At 39.1% G+C, this 18,531-nt stretch overlaps 1 protein-coding gene and 1 long non-coding RNA gene across 3 annotated transcripts in view; one reads left to right on the top strand and one right to left on the bottom strand.

Moving 5' to 3' along the window:
• LOC135833764 (uncharacterized) overlaps positions 1-18,531 on the top strand; it is a 265,501-nt gene that overhangs the window by 97,327 nt on the left and 149,643 nt on the right. The gene's annotated exons all lie outside the window — the stretch shown is intronic.
• On the bottom strand, positions 820-9,185 carry LOC135833715 (neurogenic locus notch homolog protein 1-like). 2 transcript variants are annotated; one of them, XM_065347470.1, is made up of 9 exons: positions 8,971-9,185; positions 7,024-7,350; positions 6,634-6,951; positions 5,918-6,244; positions 2,672-2,998; positions 2,271-2,591; positions 1,863-2,192; positions 1,461-1,784; positions 820-1,381 (listed from the first exon to the last, which is right to left on the bottom strand). In XM_065347470.1, exons 1-9 carry the CDS (start codon positions 9,083-9,085, stop codon positions 1,044-1,046), a joined length of 2,727 nt encoding a protein of 908 aa, XP_065203542.1. In that variant the 5' UTR covers positions 9,086-9,185; the 3' UTR covers positions 820-1,043. The 2 variants fall into 2 exon arrangements, with proteins under 2 accessions (XP_065203542.1, XP_065203543.1); XM_065347471.1 differs by lacking the exon at positions 5,918-6,244 and having other exon boundaries at positions 8,971-9,180.

Genomic DNA, 18,531 nt, shown 5'->3' with positions numbered 1-18,531 from the left:
TGAAATATCTGTAATGTGACTGATTACAGGTCATTTCCCCAAAATCATTGTTTGTTTTTAGCAATGAATGAAACTGGGTTAAATGTCGCGAGGGTTTTTAATTTTCAAATATGCTGCATCAAAATTTCCTTTCAGAAAAGATTTTCATATTGGGAATTATTACCGTGAGTTTATAAACTTTTCACCCACTTTATAATTAATTTTTCGAATTTTATTTTGAAAATTTGATAATTTCTCAATTTTTACCCCCACTCCGCCTTCAAATTTCAAAATGGAATTCAACAAATTTTCAGAATTCTCGCGCTTTTAATCTTTACTTATTCAAATTTACCTATATTTTATCCAAAATGATTTTTTTCAATTTCTGAAGCATCGAGTTTTAACATTTTGATTGTCAAAAATGTCATTTTTTTGCCAAAATTTTCCCTCAGTTTTCAAAATACGTATTCTAAAATGAAATTTTATCAAAATCAAAAGTCTCCACGTCTTAATGTTGAAAGTTTTTCTTGTGAGGATGAGAAAGTTATCAAAAGAAATGAAACTTGAGAGAAGCAGGGAATTGAAAAAATTGTCACTTGAATTTGGCTTTGGAAATCAACATAATCGTTTTGAGGAGATAGGGTGAATCTTTAATTTCCTAAGTGACTTGGATTTATTTTATTTTTTCTTCAAAATATCAAAACCCAATTTTTCAGTCCTACGTTTCGCATGAAAATGTTTGAAATTCATCTCTTGAATGACTCAAGTCAGTGATGTTGAAGAGTTGAAAAAAAATCACCCCATGGGTAATTGAGATGTGAAACAAAAATGAATTCGCACTTTTGGGAAAAGTTGTATTCGACAATAGACAAATAATACAATAATCAAGTATGAAATTACCACTAATTGTTATCACCAGAACAGTATCCACTGAATCATTTGTTTAAAATAAGGATATCGGCAAGGCTGCCAATACGCTGGATGTAAAAATATTCACTATTCCTATTGGTGAAAACGTTGAATGCGGATTTCCTCAGTGTGCCTTTGGTGGACACGAGCGATTGCTACTCGCTGGTCGGAATTGGAGAGCATCTATCGAAAGGATCTCCATTATACCCAGCATTACAAGTGCATGAGGGATTATGCTGTATAACCCGACATGTTGCATTGATACCACAGGTTCCCGGACAAGGATCTGTACATTTTTGGTTAATACAGGCTAAGTGACTAACGCATTCTGAATGAGTGACACATTCCGGCCGACAGCCTATTTCTGGTGATCCCATGTAACCGGGTAAACAAGTGCATACAGCAGTGCCATTGATGTCTTTACATACCGTATTCAAACCACAACGACTTGATAAACAGGCACCTGTTGGTGGATTTGTTGTCGGATTCGAAGCTGTGAACATTAGAAATATTGATTAAATTTAATAAATATCCTTGTACTGCTTAAGTGTGCTTGTTATAACGTTACTTACTGGTATTAATTGGAGAGCATTGGACGAAAGGATTGCCAGTATATCCATTGATACAATTGCAATTGGGAATATGCTCTATAGTCCTACATTCTGTATTGATACCGCAGGTTCCCAGGCAAGGAGTCCTACAACGTTGATTAATGCAGGCCAAATCTCTATAGCAATCTGAATTCACGGTACATTCCGTTCGACAAGATGGCGGTGATCCAACATAACCTGGTATACAGGAGCACACAGCAGTGTCATTAATTTCTCTACATTGGGAGTTTGGACCACATGGATTCCGTTTACTAGCGCAGGGAGATGTTGAATTCGTGGCCGGAGCTGTGGAAATTATTATTAATCAAGTTTTTCAAACCTTAATCCTGCACATTCAATAGCCAGCTAACTGAAAATACTTACATATCGGCGATCCTGGTGAACACTTTGAAAATGGATCTCCGTTCGGATCCGATGGGCATGAACAGTGTACGTTATGATTTCGAACGTAGCACGATGCGTGTAATCCGCAAAACTCAGGGATATCGGAACAAGGATCGATGCATTTTTGCTTCAGGCAGATTTCATCCTTCTCACAGTCAGAATTCAAGCCACATGGTCGTGTACATGTTGGTGGATGGCCTCTGAAGCCTGGTAAACATGAGCAAATTGGTTCTGTTCCATGGTACAAGTTACATGCGCTGTGTGGTCCGCAAGGTGATGGTTCGCAGGGATTTTGAATCGGTGGAGTTTCTGTAATTTGAATGGAAATCTTTAGTAGGTATATTTGCAGTATGTTTTGTAGATTTTGAGTTTTCATTAAGTACGTACGAGTTGAAGAATTCGTGTGTGTGCATATTGAGAATGGGTCGCCTATATATCCACGTGGACACGAACAAACAGGATTATGGTGAACAACATTACACACAGCGTCAACACCACATGTGTTCGGACATGGGTCGATGCATCTTTGTCGGATGCAGGCTTCATTCTCCCCACATTCAGAATTCAAGACACATTCAGATGTACATGTCGGTGGAGCGCCTATGAAGCCTGGTAAACACGAGCAAACTGCTTGTCCATTAATAGTGCGACATGCACTGTTGGGTCCGCAAGGTGTTGGTTCGCATGCGTTTTCAACTGGAGGGGTTTCTGTAATTTGAATGTGGAAATTTTAAGTAAGTATTTGCAGTATCTTATGTTTTGTAGATGAGAATTTCTCTGTTACATACCAGTTGAAGAATTCGTATGTCTGCATACTGAGAATGCGTCGCCAGTGTATCCGGGCTGACACGAACAAACAGGAAGATGATTTACAACATTACAAACAGCATCAACACCACATACGCCTGGGCACGGATCAACGCATTTGTTTTGTATGCAAGCTGATCCTTCGTAGCAGTTCTTACTGGTTTCACATGCTCGATTACAGCCAGTGTATGGATCACCGGAAGTTCCAGCGATGCATTGGCAAACAGCTACTTCTTTTCGAATCGTGCAATTGGCGTTTGGTCCACAGCGATATGAATGGCAGTGATTGGTTGGTTCGGTGGTGTTTGCTGAAAATTCGTTGAAATTAATTTTAAAATTATGTCGTCAGGTTTCATTCTACGAGTTAACCCTTAAAGGACTTAATGATTCCTGAAATTCGTTGTAAAAATGTTTTCGATTTCTTGGATTAGATCAACACAAGTTTCACGTTGATTCACAGTTCGCCCCCTCTCCCCAACTCCTTGAAACCATTTATGAAATGACAGGCTCATTCATTTGGCTATCCTCCAATCCGAAAAGGCAAAAAATCGTATTGGATCAATTTTGGACATGTATGATATGGTGTCATTCGACGTAATGAATTTGTGAAAGCATATTTTGGATGAAAGGGAACAGTACTTTGACAAAAGTTGGAATAAAATACGGGGACCAATCCTCCACTTCCGGATGAACACATTCGTTGTTGAGCTTTCATAGAATGAAATCAGGAAAGTTGTAGGAAGAGTGCACCAGAGAGGTTTTTTACTCATTTGATATATTCGTTTCGGAATAATGCCGAAAAAACAGAACATAAGTAGACCTCAAATGACAGAAACAAAAATTGAAAAACGTCAAATTGCTATAAAATATTCAGTTGCTTTGAAGAGTGTTATTGGGCGCCTTGCCCAATCGGCCAATTCACAAAGAAGTTGAGCTTTCGAAAAAAAATCTTGTTTGAAAATAAAAGTTTCAAAAAAGCTCTAATGTGACGTTTCCAACAAAGAACACGAATACATAATAATTATGCAATATATTTTTTTTAATGGATCGGAAACGATATGTCAAAAATATTGGTCCAAAGCACTTTTACAAAAAAAAAAAAATAATAATAATAATTTTAAAAATGAGTTTGAAAAAAAATTAAGAAACAAAATTGAAAAAAGGTCATCTCAGTCATAGAAATAATAAAATCTTATCAGATGTTGGAATATGACAATACCAGATGACCTTTTTTCAATTTTGTTTTTTTATTTTTTTCCAAATTCTTATATCATTTTTCCTCTTTTTTCTGACAAGTGCTTTTAATCAATGTTTTTGACACATGTTTTTGATCCACAAACAAAAAAAATGCTGCATATTTGGAAATAAACCAGTAGAGATACCTATTGTAGAAATTAAGAGAACAAGAAATTACAGGTGATAATGAGATGCCTACCCTTCACTTGTATTACAAGTATCAGAGACTTTTGCACAACTCCTAGTCGAATCAGCCTAGTTTTGCTCAATTTCAGGGCTTAGACTCGCGATTAAGTACTTTTCAAGCAATCAAGTTCCTACTGTTGCTAAAAATAACATGCTTTTAGCTTTTCAAAAAATTTAATTATTGAAGTTTTCTAAATCTTGACCCTACTTTCTGAAGAAGAAATATAAAATATTGATAATATCAACAAGTGTATTGGAAAAGAAAAACTCTCCCCTTATTTTTTCAAGCTTTTATTAGGTATGCAAAGATCTTTTCAAAAAGTACTACTTTTCATCATCAGGCAAGAGCACGAAAAGTTGTACTTTTTAAAAAGATTTTTGCATAATAAAAGCTTGAAAAAATATGGGGAGAGTTTTGCTTTTTCAATATTATTGGACTCCTTAGTTTTGGTTCATCTTTTACCGACCAACCAATATCAACAAGTGAATCATTTACGAAAGCATTTACTTTTTTTATATTTTTCAACTGGTTATACTTTTTTTTTCACCTTCACGGTTACAATGCCCTGCATGTGGCTAAAATTCTCAAAGTCTCGTTTTCTGTCAAAACAAAAAAAAAACAAAAAAAAAAGTCTCGCCTTTGAAAAATTACAAAAAAGCATTGTTTCTTGCCAAAAATTTCTAAAAATTTTCGGCCGTTTGCAAACATTTCAAATGTTTTACTTTCTACTCTAAAAACTGTCCGAAAGTCTCGCTCTGTTGTCAAAAATTACCAAAAAGTCTGTTTTTTTTCCCTGAAATTGTCGAAGTCTCGTTTTGTCAATATGTTGCAAAAAAAGACATTTTTTAAAACAAAAACTCCCAAAAAAAGTTTGACCATTTCGACAAATCGCTAAAAAGTGTAACTTTTTTTTCAGAAGATAATTTCCAGAAAGCCTTGCTTTTTGCCAAAAGATGACAAAAATTCTCGTTTTTTTCAATTGCTGAGTTGCTTTTTTTACCTAAAAATGCCAAGAATTATCAAAATGTTTCACTTTTCTTGCAAAAAAAATATTTTTAAAAAGTTTCAAGCCAGAAATTACTGAAAATTGTCGCTTTTTTCCAAAAAATTGAGGGGCTTTATGGAAAAAGGGCCTGAATCAATTTTTGTCACTGATTTTTTACAAGTTCAAATGGTCTTAAAAAATTTTTCTACGAGCAAAAATTTTCCAATTTGTTTTTTTTTTCATGGAAGAACACTTCAATGTCGCTGAATATGGGGAAAATTTTTTTTAAATGTTTAATACTTTCAAAGTTGTAAAAAAAAAAAAACAAAAAAAAATGACTAAAGCCCCTTTTTCATGGAACCCCTTAATTGCCCAGTAGGTATATTGTTTCTTCAAATTTTTGTGAATTCCGATTTTGAATTTTTCGAAATTTTAAAAATATTTAGTACCTAAAGAAAGCTTTGAAACAAATTTAAAAATTCATTTTCATCGCTTATTTTTTCAAAATTTTAATTATCTGGTTTTGAAATTATTTTTCAAAATGGATAGTTTGAGCAGTTTTCTCAAAATTTTGAAAATTTGTTTTCAAAATTATGGGGGTATAGAAAAATGGGCATGAATTTCAAAATTTCTGAAATTCGATTTTGTAATTTGAAAATTTGAAAATGCGTTCTTATTTTTCTATACATTGTTTACCTACTCGTATTATTTTATTCAAAATGTAAATTTTGGAAATCAAATTTTCGAATTTCAAAAATTTCAGAATTAGTTTTCAAATTTGCTTTATACGTAGCTTTCTTCTATCCAAATTTTTCGTACCTTCTAGTATTAGAGTACAATATGCGTATGGATTTCCTGTGTATCTAGGCCAGCATGTACATATTGGCACATGTGATGTAACTTTACATTCGGCATTTGCTCCACACGTTCCTGGACACGGGTCTTGGCATTTATTTTCAACACACACTTTATGGGATGAACAGTCACTGTTGACATCACATTCTAGCCGGCATCTTTCATAAGGATTGCCATAATATTCTGCTTGACAGGTGCATGTCGCAAAGCCATATTGTTCGCGGCAGATTGCATTTTCTCCACAAATCGAAGGAATGCATGGATTGTTTGACTGTGGAGGTGAGCTTTCAGCTATTGTAAAAAAAATTATAGAATACAAAGCAAAATAATTTTATAATACTTTTGAAATCAACTTTCAAATTCAGATTGTAGCAGGAGATCTTGAAGAAAAATAAGAGTGTAGAATAGTTGGAAAGAATGAGAATAGCTTAGGTTGTATACCGAAAAAAATTTTTGGCCAATTTTTCTGTCCAGTTCTTATTTATGGATCATAATTTCCAGTCCTTATTATACGTACAATGGGAACCGCGATAATTCGAGGCTGAAGGGAGAAGAGTTATAGGAGTATTCGAGGTAAAGCAGTTTGAGTTATGGAGGTTCGTTCTTTGTATATTTCGAGATCATGTTTTTCAAAGTTTCAATCCATTCAGTAACCACCTTAACAGAAAATAGGTACTCACACGTTGGTGTACACTGCGAAAATGGATCTCCAGTGTAATCCGATAGGCAGGAGCAGTGTACATTATGATTTCGAACGTAGCATGATGCTTGTGATCCGCAAAAATCAGGAATATCGGAACAGGGATTGACGCATTTCTGCTTCAGGCAGATTTCATTCTTCTCGCAGTCAGAATTCAAGCCACATGGACGTGTACAGTTTGGTGGACTTCCTATGTAGCCTGGTAAACACGAGCAAACTGCTTGTTTTTCGTTCGTGCGACATTCACTGTTTGGTCCGCAAGGTGATGGTTGGCATGCATGTTCAATGGGTGGTTTTTCTGTAATTTGAATGAAAATTTAAATAGGTATCTGCAGAGTATGTTTTATGGATTAGAATTTCTGTTACATACCAGTTGAATGATATGTGCGTATGCATATTGAGAATGGGTTTCCTGTGTATCCGGCTGGGCAAGAACATATGGGGCTATGATTAATAGCATTACAATCAGCGTCAACACCACATGAGCCTGGGCATGGATCGGCGCATTTGTTTCGTATGCAAGCTGATCCTTCGTAGCAGTTCTTACTGGTTTCGCATGCTCGATTACAGCCAGTGTATGGATCACCGGAAGTTCCAGCGACGCATTGGCAAATAGGAACTTCTCTTCGAATCGTGCAATTGGCGTTTGGTCCACAGTGAATTGACAGGCAGGGATTGATTGGTTTGGCGGTGGTTGCTGAAAATTCATTGAAAAGTGTTGAAATTATGTCTGTAGTCTGGTTTCTTTCGGCAATTTTGTATCAGTTTTTACTGCTTGTTGAAATGAAAAAATTGAGAAATTTAGTAGGTATTCGTATTCGTCCCCAAAAACCTAATAATTCTCATGTCACACAATTTTTGCAATTTTCATGGCACGCAATATTTAATCATTTTTTTGTATTTTGATAAAAATTTTGGGTCTTTTTTTACTCGTAGTTTTTAAATTATATACCTAGCTCCGAAATTCGTCACGTTTTTAAAAATCAAGCTCCCAAAAAAGTTTAACTGAAATTTTTTGATCTTTGACTCCATTCTTTAATCGACTTTGAAACGCCATAAACAGATTTTCTCCAAGAGGCAGCAGTCTCGAGTAATTGAACTGCTAAAAAAGCCTGTCCCACCTGCTCTAACTATAGAGGGTTGGGACCAATGATTAAAATATTCTTTCTTCCCCAATACGTATAAAGAACCTATACAGAAAAATATCTGAACAAAATCGGAGAACTAGAACCAAAACCGGACTGATTTGACATGGAATGACCCTTGAAAGCACCGATTTAGAGAGCAATAAATTCATTATAATTTTATTAGTGATTTTTTTGTATCAAATATTTTGCATTTTTGAGATTCATTTTGGTACTTTATAAGACGAAAACCGGATTAAAAAATTTATTACGGGCATCATATTTATGCACTTTGTCAATGCGAGAGCAGATGTGACACGAAATGGTGGGGAGCGATGGAGAATCCCGTAGCCGGCGCCGAAGCAGCCAAGCCAATGCCCTGGAGGGGAGACGAGTAGGTACGCTGGCCTTGCCAAATGAAAAATTGAAAAAAAAAACAACTACCTACTTCGATGAAAAAATGGAGGACAACCAATTCATTTTGCCGAGAGATTTGTTTATGGAATTATACAATATGTAGAGAACTGCTTCCTAGACAACGTATGTACCCTATCCTATGAATTGTGTATACGAATACCTAAAAATTTACATATTGCTTTGCCTGTAGTTCAGCCACTTGTGAGGTAACTTTTAGGAGCCGATTCTAAATGAAATTACGATGCTAGAAACACAGAGTAGGTATGTTCAATGTTGTTTGAATGGAAAGCAAAAAAATCAGAACAGCGAACGTTTAAACTTGAATTTTTTTTCTCGAAATTCATTAGGTACATGAATATGAATAATTTATTTCAAAAATTACGACTGTTTCTGTGTTCATGTTTTTGAATTTTTCTATTGTTTGAAAACTTCGATTTTAAAATTGTAATACCTACGTCTTTGTTTTACAGATTGAAATTCAAGGTAGAATTTAAATTCAAATTGTATAGCGATTTTTTTTCAACTTATAAAAAAATCACTTTGCAGCAGATTCCACTATTTTTTTTTTTTACGGAAGTAGTACTAACCAAGAAAAAATTTCAGCTATGGGACGAAAAATTGAGGATCTTGCAAGGTTTTGATTTGTCAAAAATGTATTTCTGAGTGAAAAAAATCAAATAATTGTGTACACAAAAACTGTTTATAATAATAATACCACTACCACGCTATCAGCACTTGAATCGGCACCTCGCGTAAATATAAGTAAAAAAATTCACCATTAGTAATCTGTGCACAGTAAGTTTGTCGACTAATTACCACTAGAAGAATAAGCGAAACGAATAAATTCATAGATAACATATTACAAAATCGTTGCAACTGTCGCGCATACATTTTACAGCATAAAATTGTTAATCGCGCGACGAAACCTGATCAAGAAATGATATTGTTGATAGGAACTGGTGGAACTTGATGCATATGTTCACCACTTATACTGCGAGACGAGCAGATGTAAACATTTGGTAATTGGTACGAGAGTCTGTGTTTACTGCTATCATCGTTGTCTCAGTGACGTTCACGAATTTCTTCTAATTTTTATCAACTTCCTTCCACGAACTGGACGAGATTCCAAAAATTTAATTTAATTTTAACTCGCCAAATTGACGTAAGATATATTTCCAGCTGGTAAGTGGAGAAGTGATGTAAATTGTTGCCAAAAATACCCGCTAATGTTTCTTTTTTCTCTTCCTTCCCACCTATCCTTGATTTTTTCCAAATTCCGAGAAAAAAGTGCGAAACGAAGTTGCTCATTTCCAAATTTTGAGAAATAAGCTCAAAAAAATGGTTCATAAATTCGGAATAAGTACATATCTAGTGACCCGTTCGGACAGAAAGGGACCACAATTCGGAAAACGTTTTTTTACAGTAGAGGCAAAAATGTAAAAATAAGTTAAAATAATTTTGAAAATTTTTTTTTCGCGGATTTTGGTTGTTTGACATGTGAACTGTCATGTGACACAGCCACTGCATGTAATTTGGGCGAAAAGTGTGTTGAAAGCGTATTTTGAAGCTCGAAAATTGGAAATATTGAGCGCTCAAAACTTTTAAAGCTCTTTGGAGGCGGAACAATGCATTCTTCGGAAAAATGATGTGAAGGAAAATTGTAGAGAATTAGATTTCCAATCGACAGAATGCCATTAGTTTTTTTCTAAGAGGCTTAGTTTTCAATAAATTTGCTAAAGGAAGTGTAGAGGGTACTTGGGACTCCATGTTACCACTCTACAGTGGTAATTTGATGCCCAGGTCGGAGGCTGCACTGAACCAGGTGCAACGCCATCTGGTGGACTGGTTCAGGGAAGCTGACGGCCGAGAGTAAGTTACAGAGTTGCTTCGCAGTTTTCCAATCTTCTTCTAACGAGCAAGATAGAGCTTTTACGCTAGCTTGGAGAACGTTCATGCCTTTAAGCAGAATCTTTCGTTGTTATATGAATGGTAGCAATTGTACATTGTAGCAACATGTACTATAAACCTTGTTCATGTGCTTGAATAAATATTCAGAGTAAATCACTTTGGTCATTTATTGCGTTGTTATATTTATGAGAGTATTTGGTATATGGTAGAACGGAGTTAGGTATTTGATACCGTGAGACTTAGTCGTTAGTAGGCCTCAGAGCCAGATGGTATAAGTAGTCTGAGGGCTAACAACGAGTAAGTGTAGGATTTACCATTACATTGGCGCCTTATGCGTGGTCTTCTTCCGAGTAGTTAAAAGAGTAGTTCTGTGTAAACGTGCAACTCTCAACCAACGGTCGGACAAGAACCAGCGTGCAGACAGGTTAGTGTATGTGTATTTATCTCGCTTTTAATCTCGTTATTTTTATCTCGTTATTCGCGTTGAATCGTATCCGCGAGTGTAAAAATTGTGTGTAAAAATCACATACCTGTCCAAGATTTTTCCTGCTTGATTTCTGTTCACGTTTGAACCTGAAACACAAACGAGCAGACGTAAGCTAGGCCGGACTTTTCGTATATAAATTAGATTTATATACAAGAGTTGTTTTAAAAATGAGTTCTAATCGTGGTAGCCGAGGTGGTCGCGGCTCTTCGAGTTCTTTGAACAGGAGTAATTCTGGTTCTGGGAACAATTTAGAGTCGTTAGAAGACTATAGGCGAAATATAGGGTCCAATTCTGCTAGTGGTCAACAGAGTAGTCCTAGGGCGTCACAGATACCTCAAAGACAGCCAAGAGATGCTGCGGTTGCCTGCACTCAAAGGATTCACGATACCTTTCCGAGGCGCAGGAACGAGAACAGTAACACGAGTTCGGAAGTCCCTAGGAAACAGGCTAGGCTAAATGACGGCGAGGAAGTAGGCCAAAACAGAGTAGAAATAGGCGAGCAAGCAAGCCTAAACATGCAGCAGGCCATCTCGAATCTGGCAGCTTTGAACACGAACGAACATGCTCAAAGTTTGCAAAACGAGTCTGAACCTCCAGTGCCGAATGCGAATATCGATGCTAACCCTATGCAGCAATTGTTGGACGAACTAGATGCTATTGCGGCAAACCCGAATATTTTAAGACGAACCCCGAGTAATGAAAACTTAGCCACTGGTCAAAATGTGCAAAGTGGCGCAATACCGAACGTGTCAAGTAATCCGAGAAGCTTGAGTTCTAGAGAAACTGTTCGCGTTGAGACAACAGTTGAGGAAATCGAGTTAAGACGTGTGTCTGGCGGTAGCCAGGGGGCAGGATCGAGGCCTATGTCGAGACGTGTCAGCCCCCTCCCCCCTCGAACGAGTAGAGCTAATAGTGAACCACGTTCCAACGTGACGATCGAAGATGTTAGTGTTGATATCGAAACTGAAGCTCAAGAGCAAATGGCGCAGAGGTTTAGCGAGTTGAGAATGGACAATACTCGAGCTAGACCTCAAGAGGTGTTGTTTGGTGGTTTTTTGCCATCTGATCGCAGGCCCAGGGACCCCAACGCACCTCCTCCCTATTCAGTCAGAGACCCGCGTGCGAATGCTCAACAACCGGTAGGCACTGCTAGGCAACCTCAAAACCCAAGCTCGGAATTTATTAGAGAAATAAACAACATGACAACAGGCGCAGCTACGATGCCACGTCCAAGCGTGAACGTGGCCGCGCGAAGGTACGATTTTAGATCGGTTGAGCTTGGTGTTGAGCACCAACTCATACGAATTGAAAATAGGCAGCCGGAGGCCTCTTTGGACGTGTACGTCGACGCGCAGGTGTCCAATTTGCGTGATAATTGCGATATTTTAAACCATAGAGCCGAATGTATCGAAAGTGGCCTATCTCGCACGCGAGGCGATTTGGAACGCATTTACCGAGAAGTTCAAGCGAATATCACCGAAAGAGATGAAGCAAGCACCGCTAGAATGCGCCGAATGGCTGAAATGTGGGGTACTTGCCACACTGGTTTGATAAATAGAATTGGCGACCAAATTAACAATGAAGGCCTACGTGTAACACAGACAATGGATGCGGTCACGGAATTAGCAAATGAGATACGTGTCGAAAGAGAAGCTCGCCAAAGAGATGCCGGTTTAATTCGTATGTTAAATCAAAGAGTAGTTGATCTTGAGAACGAGCGTCAGGCTGAGGCGTCGCGAGGCGGGAGGCCACGCTCACAAGCTCAAGAAAGCTCAAATATACCCCAAAGTGACCCAGTGCCACCGGATGGTCGTAGATTCGGATTCGACAACCATTTTCAGTGGCAGGACGTACCGGAAAGATGGCAGCAAGGACCTGCTTTTAGACCACCTCAGGGTTTAAGTCAAGATGTACGATTTGATAGACCTGCAAGCAGAGGCGCGTCACTCGGACGCATGAGTAACATTCAAGAGAGACCTCAAGTGCAAGTGCAAAATCAGAGGAGCGAAGCTGAATTGCTTAGAGCTGCTGAGTGTGCTGAATTGGGCTTGAGAATCGCGTACGAGCCTCTGAACGATAATATCAATTATGGTGCAGGAAATAGCGTGGCTAAACTGAACACGTTGCAAATATTGAAAGTAACGTATACGACCGAGAACGAGTACGAGCCGCACCTTTTTGTACGTCAATTTGAAAGTGCGATGAAGAGCATGTTTGCAACCGAAGAGATTTACATAAGCATGTTCAAGCAGTTGGTTGAGCATCCTGCGGCGCAAACCTGGAATGCAAACACCAGCACGCAGACATCGTACACAGCCCTGAGACAGTCGTTTTTGCAGACTATGTGGAACGAGCAGCGCCAAGAGAATGCCTTAAATCATGTCAGAACATTGACACTTCCGAACACGTCATCAACGGACATGGCTAATACAGCGTTGCGCTGGTTAAGAGTGGTCTCAAACGTGCAAATTAACGAGTGGCAGATGATAAACGCGATATATCCGAGACTTGATAGGTTATTGAGAGTAAGAGTGTCAACTGAGGAGCGCAACGATATTGTGCTGTTTGCGAGACGCTTGCTGGAAATGACCAAAAACGAGGAGTTTTTGGATAATGCGCAAAATCAGAGTCAGGGTCAGAACCAAACGAGACGTAGGAATCAAGCCAATGACAACTGGCAAAGAAACACCAACAACAACAATGGTGGAAGAGTAACGTTCGATGATAGGCGCACGAATTCGAACAGGCGTGATAATTATAGATCTAATGATCGAAGAGATGATAGAAATAGGTCTGACACCCGAGACACTCGTGATACGCGCAACAATCGCGACACACGCGACAATCGAGACAATCGCAATACTAACCGCGACCGAGATACGCGCAATCGTGATGATAGAGACACGCGCAATCGTGACACCAGAGATACGCGCAATCGTGACGATAGAGATGCGCGAGATTCGAGAGACAACCGCGATAAAAGAGGAGATTCGCGCAAACGTGACACTGATGCGAATAAGAGCGGCGCTAACAAAGGCGATAATGATCAGAGACGCGATCGTGATCGTAGGGCTAGAGATGGCGGTACAGCCAACGAAGCTGAAGGGGATTATAGAGATATAGATCCTGGGGAGTCGTTGGAATCAGAGGAAGAAGGGTCGGTAAGGTCTGATACGTCGTCTTTAAACGACGACCAGACGCAGGCTTAACAAAACAAGCCACAGCCCCCACGCCCGAGCCAGATCTCCCCTACGAGCAATATGACTTAGTTGGCGACGCTTTCGCTCAAATTTTAAGTAGAATTATCGAGTCAAAAGCTAAAGAGAACGGTAGCGGAGATGATGCCAAAAAAGAAGGCAAAAAAGACGTTGAAAAAATCGCAAAGAAGTGCTCCATGGCAACCATTAGGGAACATGTTAGAAAAAGAGAATTTGAAAAAAAGAAAGTCATTCTCTCTCTTGGCACATACGAGTTGAACTATGGCAATATTCGAGATAGCCATATGAGACGCCTCCTACGTGAAATAGTGGGCACATTAAAAGAGAAAGGTGTCGAAGACATTAAAATTTTGTTTCCAATGATTTTTCCAGCTGGAAAAAACGACCGAGGAGTTACAGCTAAAAGATATTATGCTTGGAGGAGAATTTTTGAAGAAGTCTGTGACAACGAGTCCGTTACTCTGTGGTGGTCGCCAGCAGCAGTATTTATCAGGTTGATCAGGTTGGAAGATGGAAGGTTGAGGTTTCAACCTGACAAATCCGGCAAGGTCATTCCAAGAGACAATAGGCTGCAAAAGAAAGCGAGTGGCTACATGCCAAACGAAGCAGGCGAAAAAGAGTTGCTTTTTGAAATGAAAAAATGCTATAACTATAAGTTTAAACCAAAAAATTCAGCGTTTAATTCGCAAAACTTATGTGTTGAAACGAGTACGAACTTGTCTGCTGAAGTTGTCACCGAGTCGGATGGCGACTATTTAGTCACCACCAAAGAGTCAATTGAAAAAACGAAAGCGAAAATGCCAGAGAGTAGCAGGCCGATAGCTCAAATTATTGAAGACCTAACCAAGATGGAAGTGAAGCTGTCTCCGGATTGGCAGAAAAAAGTCAAAATGGTCTGTAAAGCGTGGAAGAATAAGCAAGGTCAGCCAATGGAAGAAACCTCAAGCGATGAAGAAACAACGAAATCGAGCGATGGGGCACCAGCCAATCATCATGAAGTCGCAGTCAATCAGGCAGCTGCAGATCAGAGTAGCACACCAGAGAGTGACGTCATTGATGAGAAGCGGACCGATCCAAACACTGTTGAACCGTTAGTGAGAAGCCAGATAGAGAACTTCGATCAGGCTAAGACCTGTGTGGTACCCCTGCGGTTCGCGGATTTAACCTTATTTACTCAGTTAGATTCTGGTGCTACACCTAATATCATGTCAGAAACTTGTGCCAATAATCTAATAAATAATTATAAAGAGAAAATTGAATTTATTTATTTAAAACGAGTACTTCAGTGTAGATTGGCTAACAACCAAGTGGTAAGAACGTGGAAAAAGGCAATAGTAGTGCCATTGAAATTTGGCAAGCATAAGATCAAAGTGCCATTTTTTGTGATGCCTGGTGACAACAAATTGCTACTGATTGGCACGAAATCGATCGAGAAGCTAGACATAAAAACAGACGTAAAGAAAGGTACTGCTACGTGTAGGCCACCTGGCACTCACAGAGCTGAAGAGGTTGTATTTGCAAAGAGAAGCGAATATCGGGTTGAAGACATGTATACCAACCAAATACAACTTGAAGAAGAGTACCAAAAAGAGACAGTAGAAATAGTTTCACGAGCTGATTTACATAGTTTTTTTAGAAAGGATGGAAGGCCTAAAGACGATGGGCCTGAAATCTTTGAAAGAAACCTGAGAAGGTACCTAGGTGAAGCAGTTCGTGAAGGAAGGATTACGAAAGCCGAGTCTGAGGAGGCACTCGAGGAGCTGCTCAAATTCAGAGATGTGTTTAGTAGATTTCCGGGTAAATACAAAGGAGCTATGGTGAAATTGAAGTTTGTTGACCCTAACAAAATTCCGAACTTCGTAGGGCCTAAATACAATCCGTCAAACAAACAACTTGACAAAATTAGACGTGCTTTGGCTGACATGGTTGAGCAAGAGGTAGCAGAGCCGTCTGACACGACTTACATAAATCCATTAGTGCCCAATGAGAAAAAAGACGGAAGCGTAAGACTGTGTTTAAATCCAGTAGAGTTGAATCCGATATTACAAACTAATTACAACGAGGCGGGCCTCTTAGATAGAATAATTACCTCAGATGGAGAAGCCCGTTTCTTCACAACGTTAGATTTCACGACAGCCTTTTGGCAGTTGGTACTGGATCCAGAGTCGCGCAAGTATACTGGTTTCAAGGTCGATGGTAGAGTCTACCAAATGATAAGACTCCCATATGGCTTGAAAATTTCATCTGCGGAATTTGTAAAAGTAATTAATGAAGTAATACCGGATATGCCTGGAGTTACGAAATACGTGGATGATTTGTTGCTAAGGTCACTCACCTTCTCAGAGATGCTGAGGCTGTTGAAAAAAGTACTTGAGTTGTTGCGTGAGCATGGGCTCAAACTTAACCCGAACAAGTGTAAATTCTTTGCCAGTTCCACCGACCATCTTGGCTTCAATATTTCAACTAGAAGCATAAAAAAACAGAGCAAGAAAATTGAAGGTTATTTAGAGTATATACAAAAGAAGACGTTAAAGAGAACTGGTAAAGTTAAATTAGGTAACGTAAGAGATGTTTTAACCTTAATAGGGCTAACTGGTATATATAGTCGCTTCATCCCTAATTATCAAGATATTGTGAAGCCACTCTATGATTTAACTCGGAAAGGTGTGCCATTTGTATGGGGCACCGCTCAAGAGGAAGCAGTAGAGAAGCTCACAGTGGAATTTACGAAAGAGTTTGAGCTTATGTCACCAGTTGACGGAGAAGATTTATACCTAGATACAGTGTCTACTGAGCATTCGCTCAATGGCGTCTTATACCAAAACATCAAAGGTGAAGACAAAGTAGTAATGTTCGTGAGTAGCGCGTTTAAACAACATCAGCAAAATTATACGTTAATTGAGCGCGAAATGTTCGCTTTGGTAAGAGTAATAAATAAACTCCAGCTTTGGCTCCATGGTAGGCGGATACACGTGAGAGGTGACCTCCAGTCAGTCGTGCACAAGTTTACAACTCTGGCTAAGGTGCATAGAAAAGCGGCTGGCTGGATCACAGAGTTGAATTGTTACGACCTCGTGTATGATTTGAAACATAAAGTAAGAGGTCAATGGTACGGAATTCAGGCGCCTGAGTTGACAGTTTACGATACAAATTGGACAAACATGGTGCCATTAGATGTGTCATTTGTAGAATTGGTAAAAGATGAAGTCTTGGATCACCTGAGACGCTTGGACATCTTCCAGAGTCGTGATAGGATGTGTACTAAAATAGTGCGCAAACTGAACGCCTCAGAGCTTGATATGACTGCAAAACAGTTAGAATCAAAGAGAAGAATGCAAGCTAAATATGCAGTGATCAAAGAGAAAGACAAAGAATTGCTATTCAGAAAATTCAAAGATGGCTCAAGAATTCCAGTGATGCCTGACGAGTTGTTCAGGGATACCATTTTTTACTTGCACGAGATGTATGGCCATATTGGAGCGCATAAACTAGAAGCGGTCTTTAAACGATTATATTATTCACCAAATATTGTGAAAACTACACGAATCATTACGAGCGAGTGCATCACTTGTAGAAAGACCAAAGGTTATAGCGAGAAGAAGCGCTTGCAATTTTCACAAATAGAAGCGTTTAACATAGCGGATGTCATTTCTGCGGACCTGTGTGGACCAATAGCGAACGAGTACGGAGAGCCCAAGTATATGTTTGTCGCAAAGTGCGTATTTACGTCGAAAGTGTGGATTATTCCACTGGAGTCAATTCCAGCTGAGACAGTAGTGCATGCGATGGAAACTGTGCTCAATGATATAGAGAAGCTGGGCCACAAAGTTCGCAAAGTAATTACAGACAATGGCAGCCAATTTAGGAGTGAGGCGTGGAACGAGATGCTCACCGCGAATGGTATAAAAATAGGCCATACTACAACTTACAACCCGCAGTCTTCTCTGGTTGAGCGCACGATGCGCATAATTGGAGATAGGCTGAGAGCAAAGTTGAACGATGAGCCCGAGAATGACGAGTATACTCACCACGGTTGGCACGTGCATGTTAAGAAAATAGAGTCTGAAATAAACAATACCCCTACTGAATTTGGCATAAAACCGAATGAGGTATGGGGCATCGAAGATGAGTTTTCTGCCAACATGCCAACCAAATTGGCTAAGTTAAATTCTAAGTACCTGCTCAAGAAGCTGCAGCAGGACCAAATCGAGAAAAATCCTAAATCTGTGAATACCGAGACGCTCATGGAAAAGCCTATGGAGCTCTCAAACCTAATACGTGACGAAGATGGTTATTACTGGGCAGCCGTTGATGGAGCTTGCTCAAACAACGGTTCCAGTGATGCCATAGCAGGTATAGGGGTGGCTTGGACTCCTACTGGAGAATTTAATATATCCGAAAGAGTAGACCACCCTAGGTACCGGAATACCAATAATTTGGCCGAGGCGATAGCTCTGTGCAAAGCTATGAAAGTGATGCTCAAACTAGGTGCAAAAAGAGGAAAAATATTTTCGGATTCATGCTATTTAACGACAGCAATAAATTATAATGTAGAGAAATGGAAGATCAATAACTGGAAGAATGCTAGTAAAAAACCAGTCGTGCACCGAGAAATTTTTCAAGAAATTTTAGAATTGAAAGAAAAGTTTGAGAAGTTTGAGTTAAAGCACACACCTGCGAGAAGCTTTGATCGTAACAACCACGCCGCTGATAAGCTAGCGCGT

This window comes from Planococcus citri, chromosome 2 (genome assembly GCF_950023065.1).
Source record: "Planococcus citri chromosome 2, ihPlaCitr1.1, whole genome shotgun sequence".
Classification (NCBI taxonomy): Eukaryota; Metazoa; Arthropoda; class Insecta; order Hemiptera; family Pseudococcidae; genus Planococcus; species Planococcus citri.
This window is presented reverse-complemented; position numbering and strand designations above follow the sequence as displayed.

Excerpts from the sequence above, each read along its gene's own strand:
- LOC135833715 (XM_065347470.1), bottom strand. The coding sequence starts at position 9,085 with ATGTATGCGCGACAGTTGCAACGATTTTGTAATATGTTATCTATGAAT. Across the intron at positions 6,952-7,023 it reads ACGCACATATCATTCAACTG|AAAAACCACCCATTGAACAT; the intron begins GTATGTAACAGA and ends TTCAAATTACAG. Across the intron at positions 1,785-1,862 it reads TTCACCAGGATCGCCGATAT|CTCCGGCCACGAATTCAACA; the intron begins GTAAGTATTTTC and ends TAATTTCCACAG.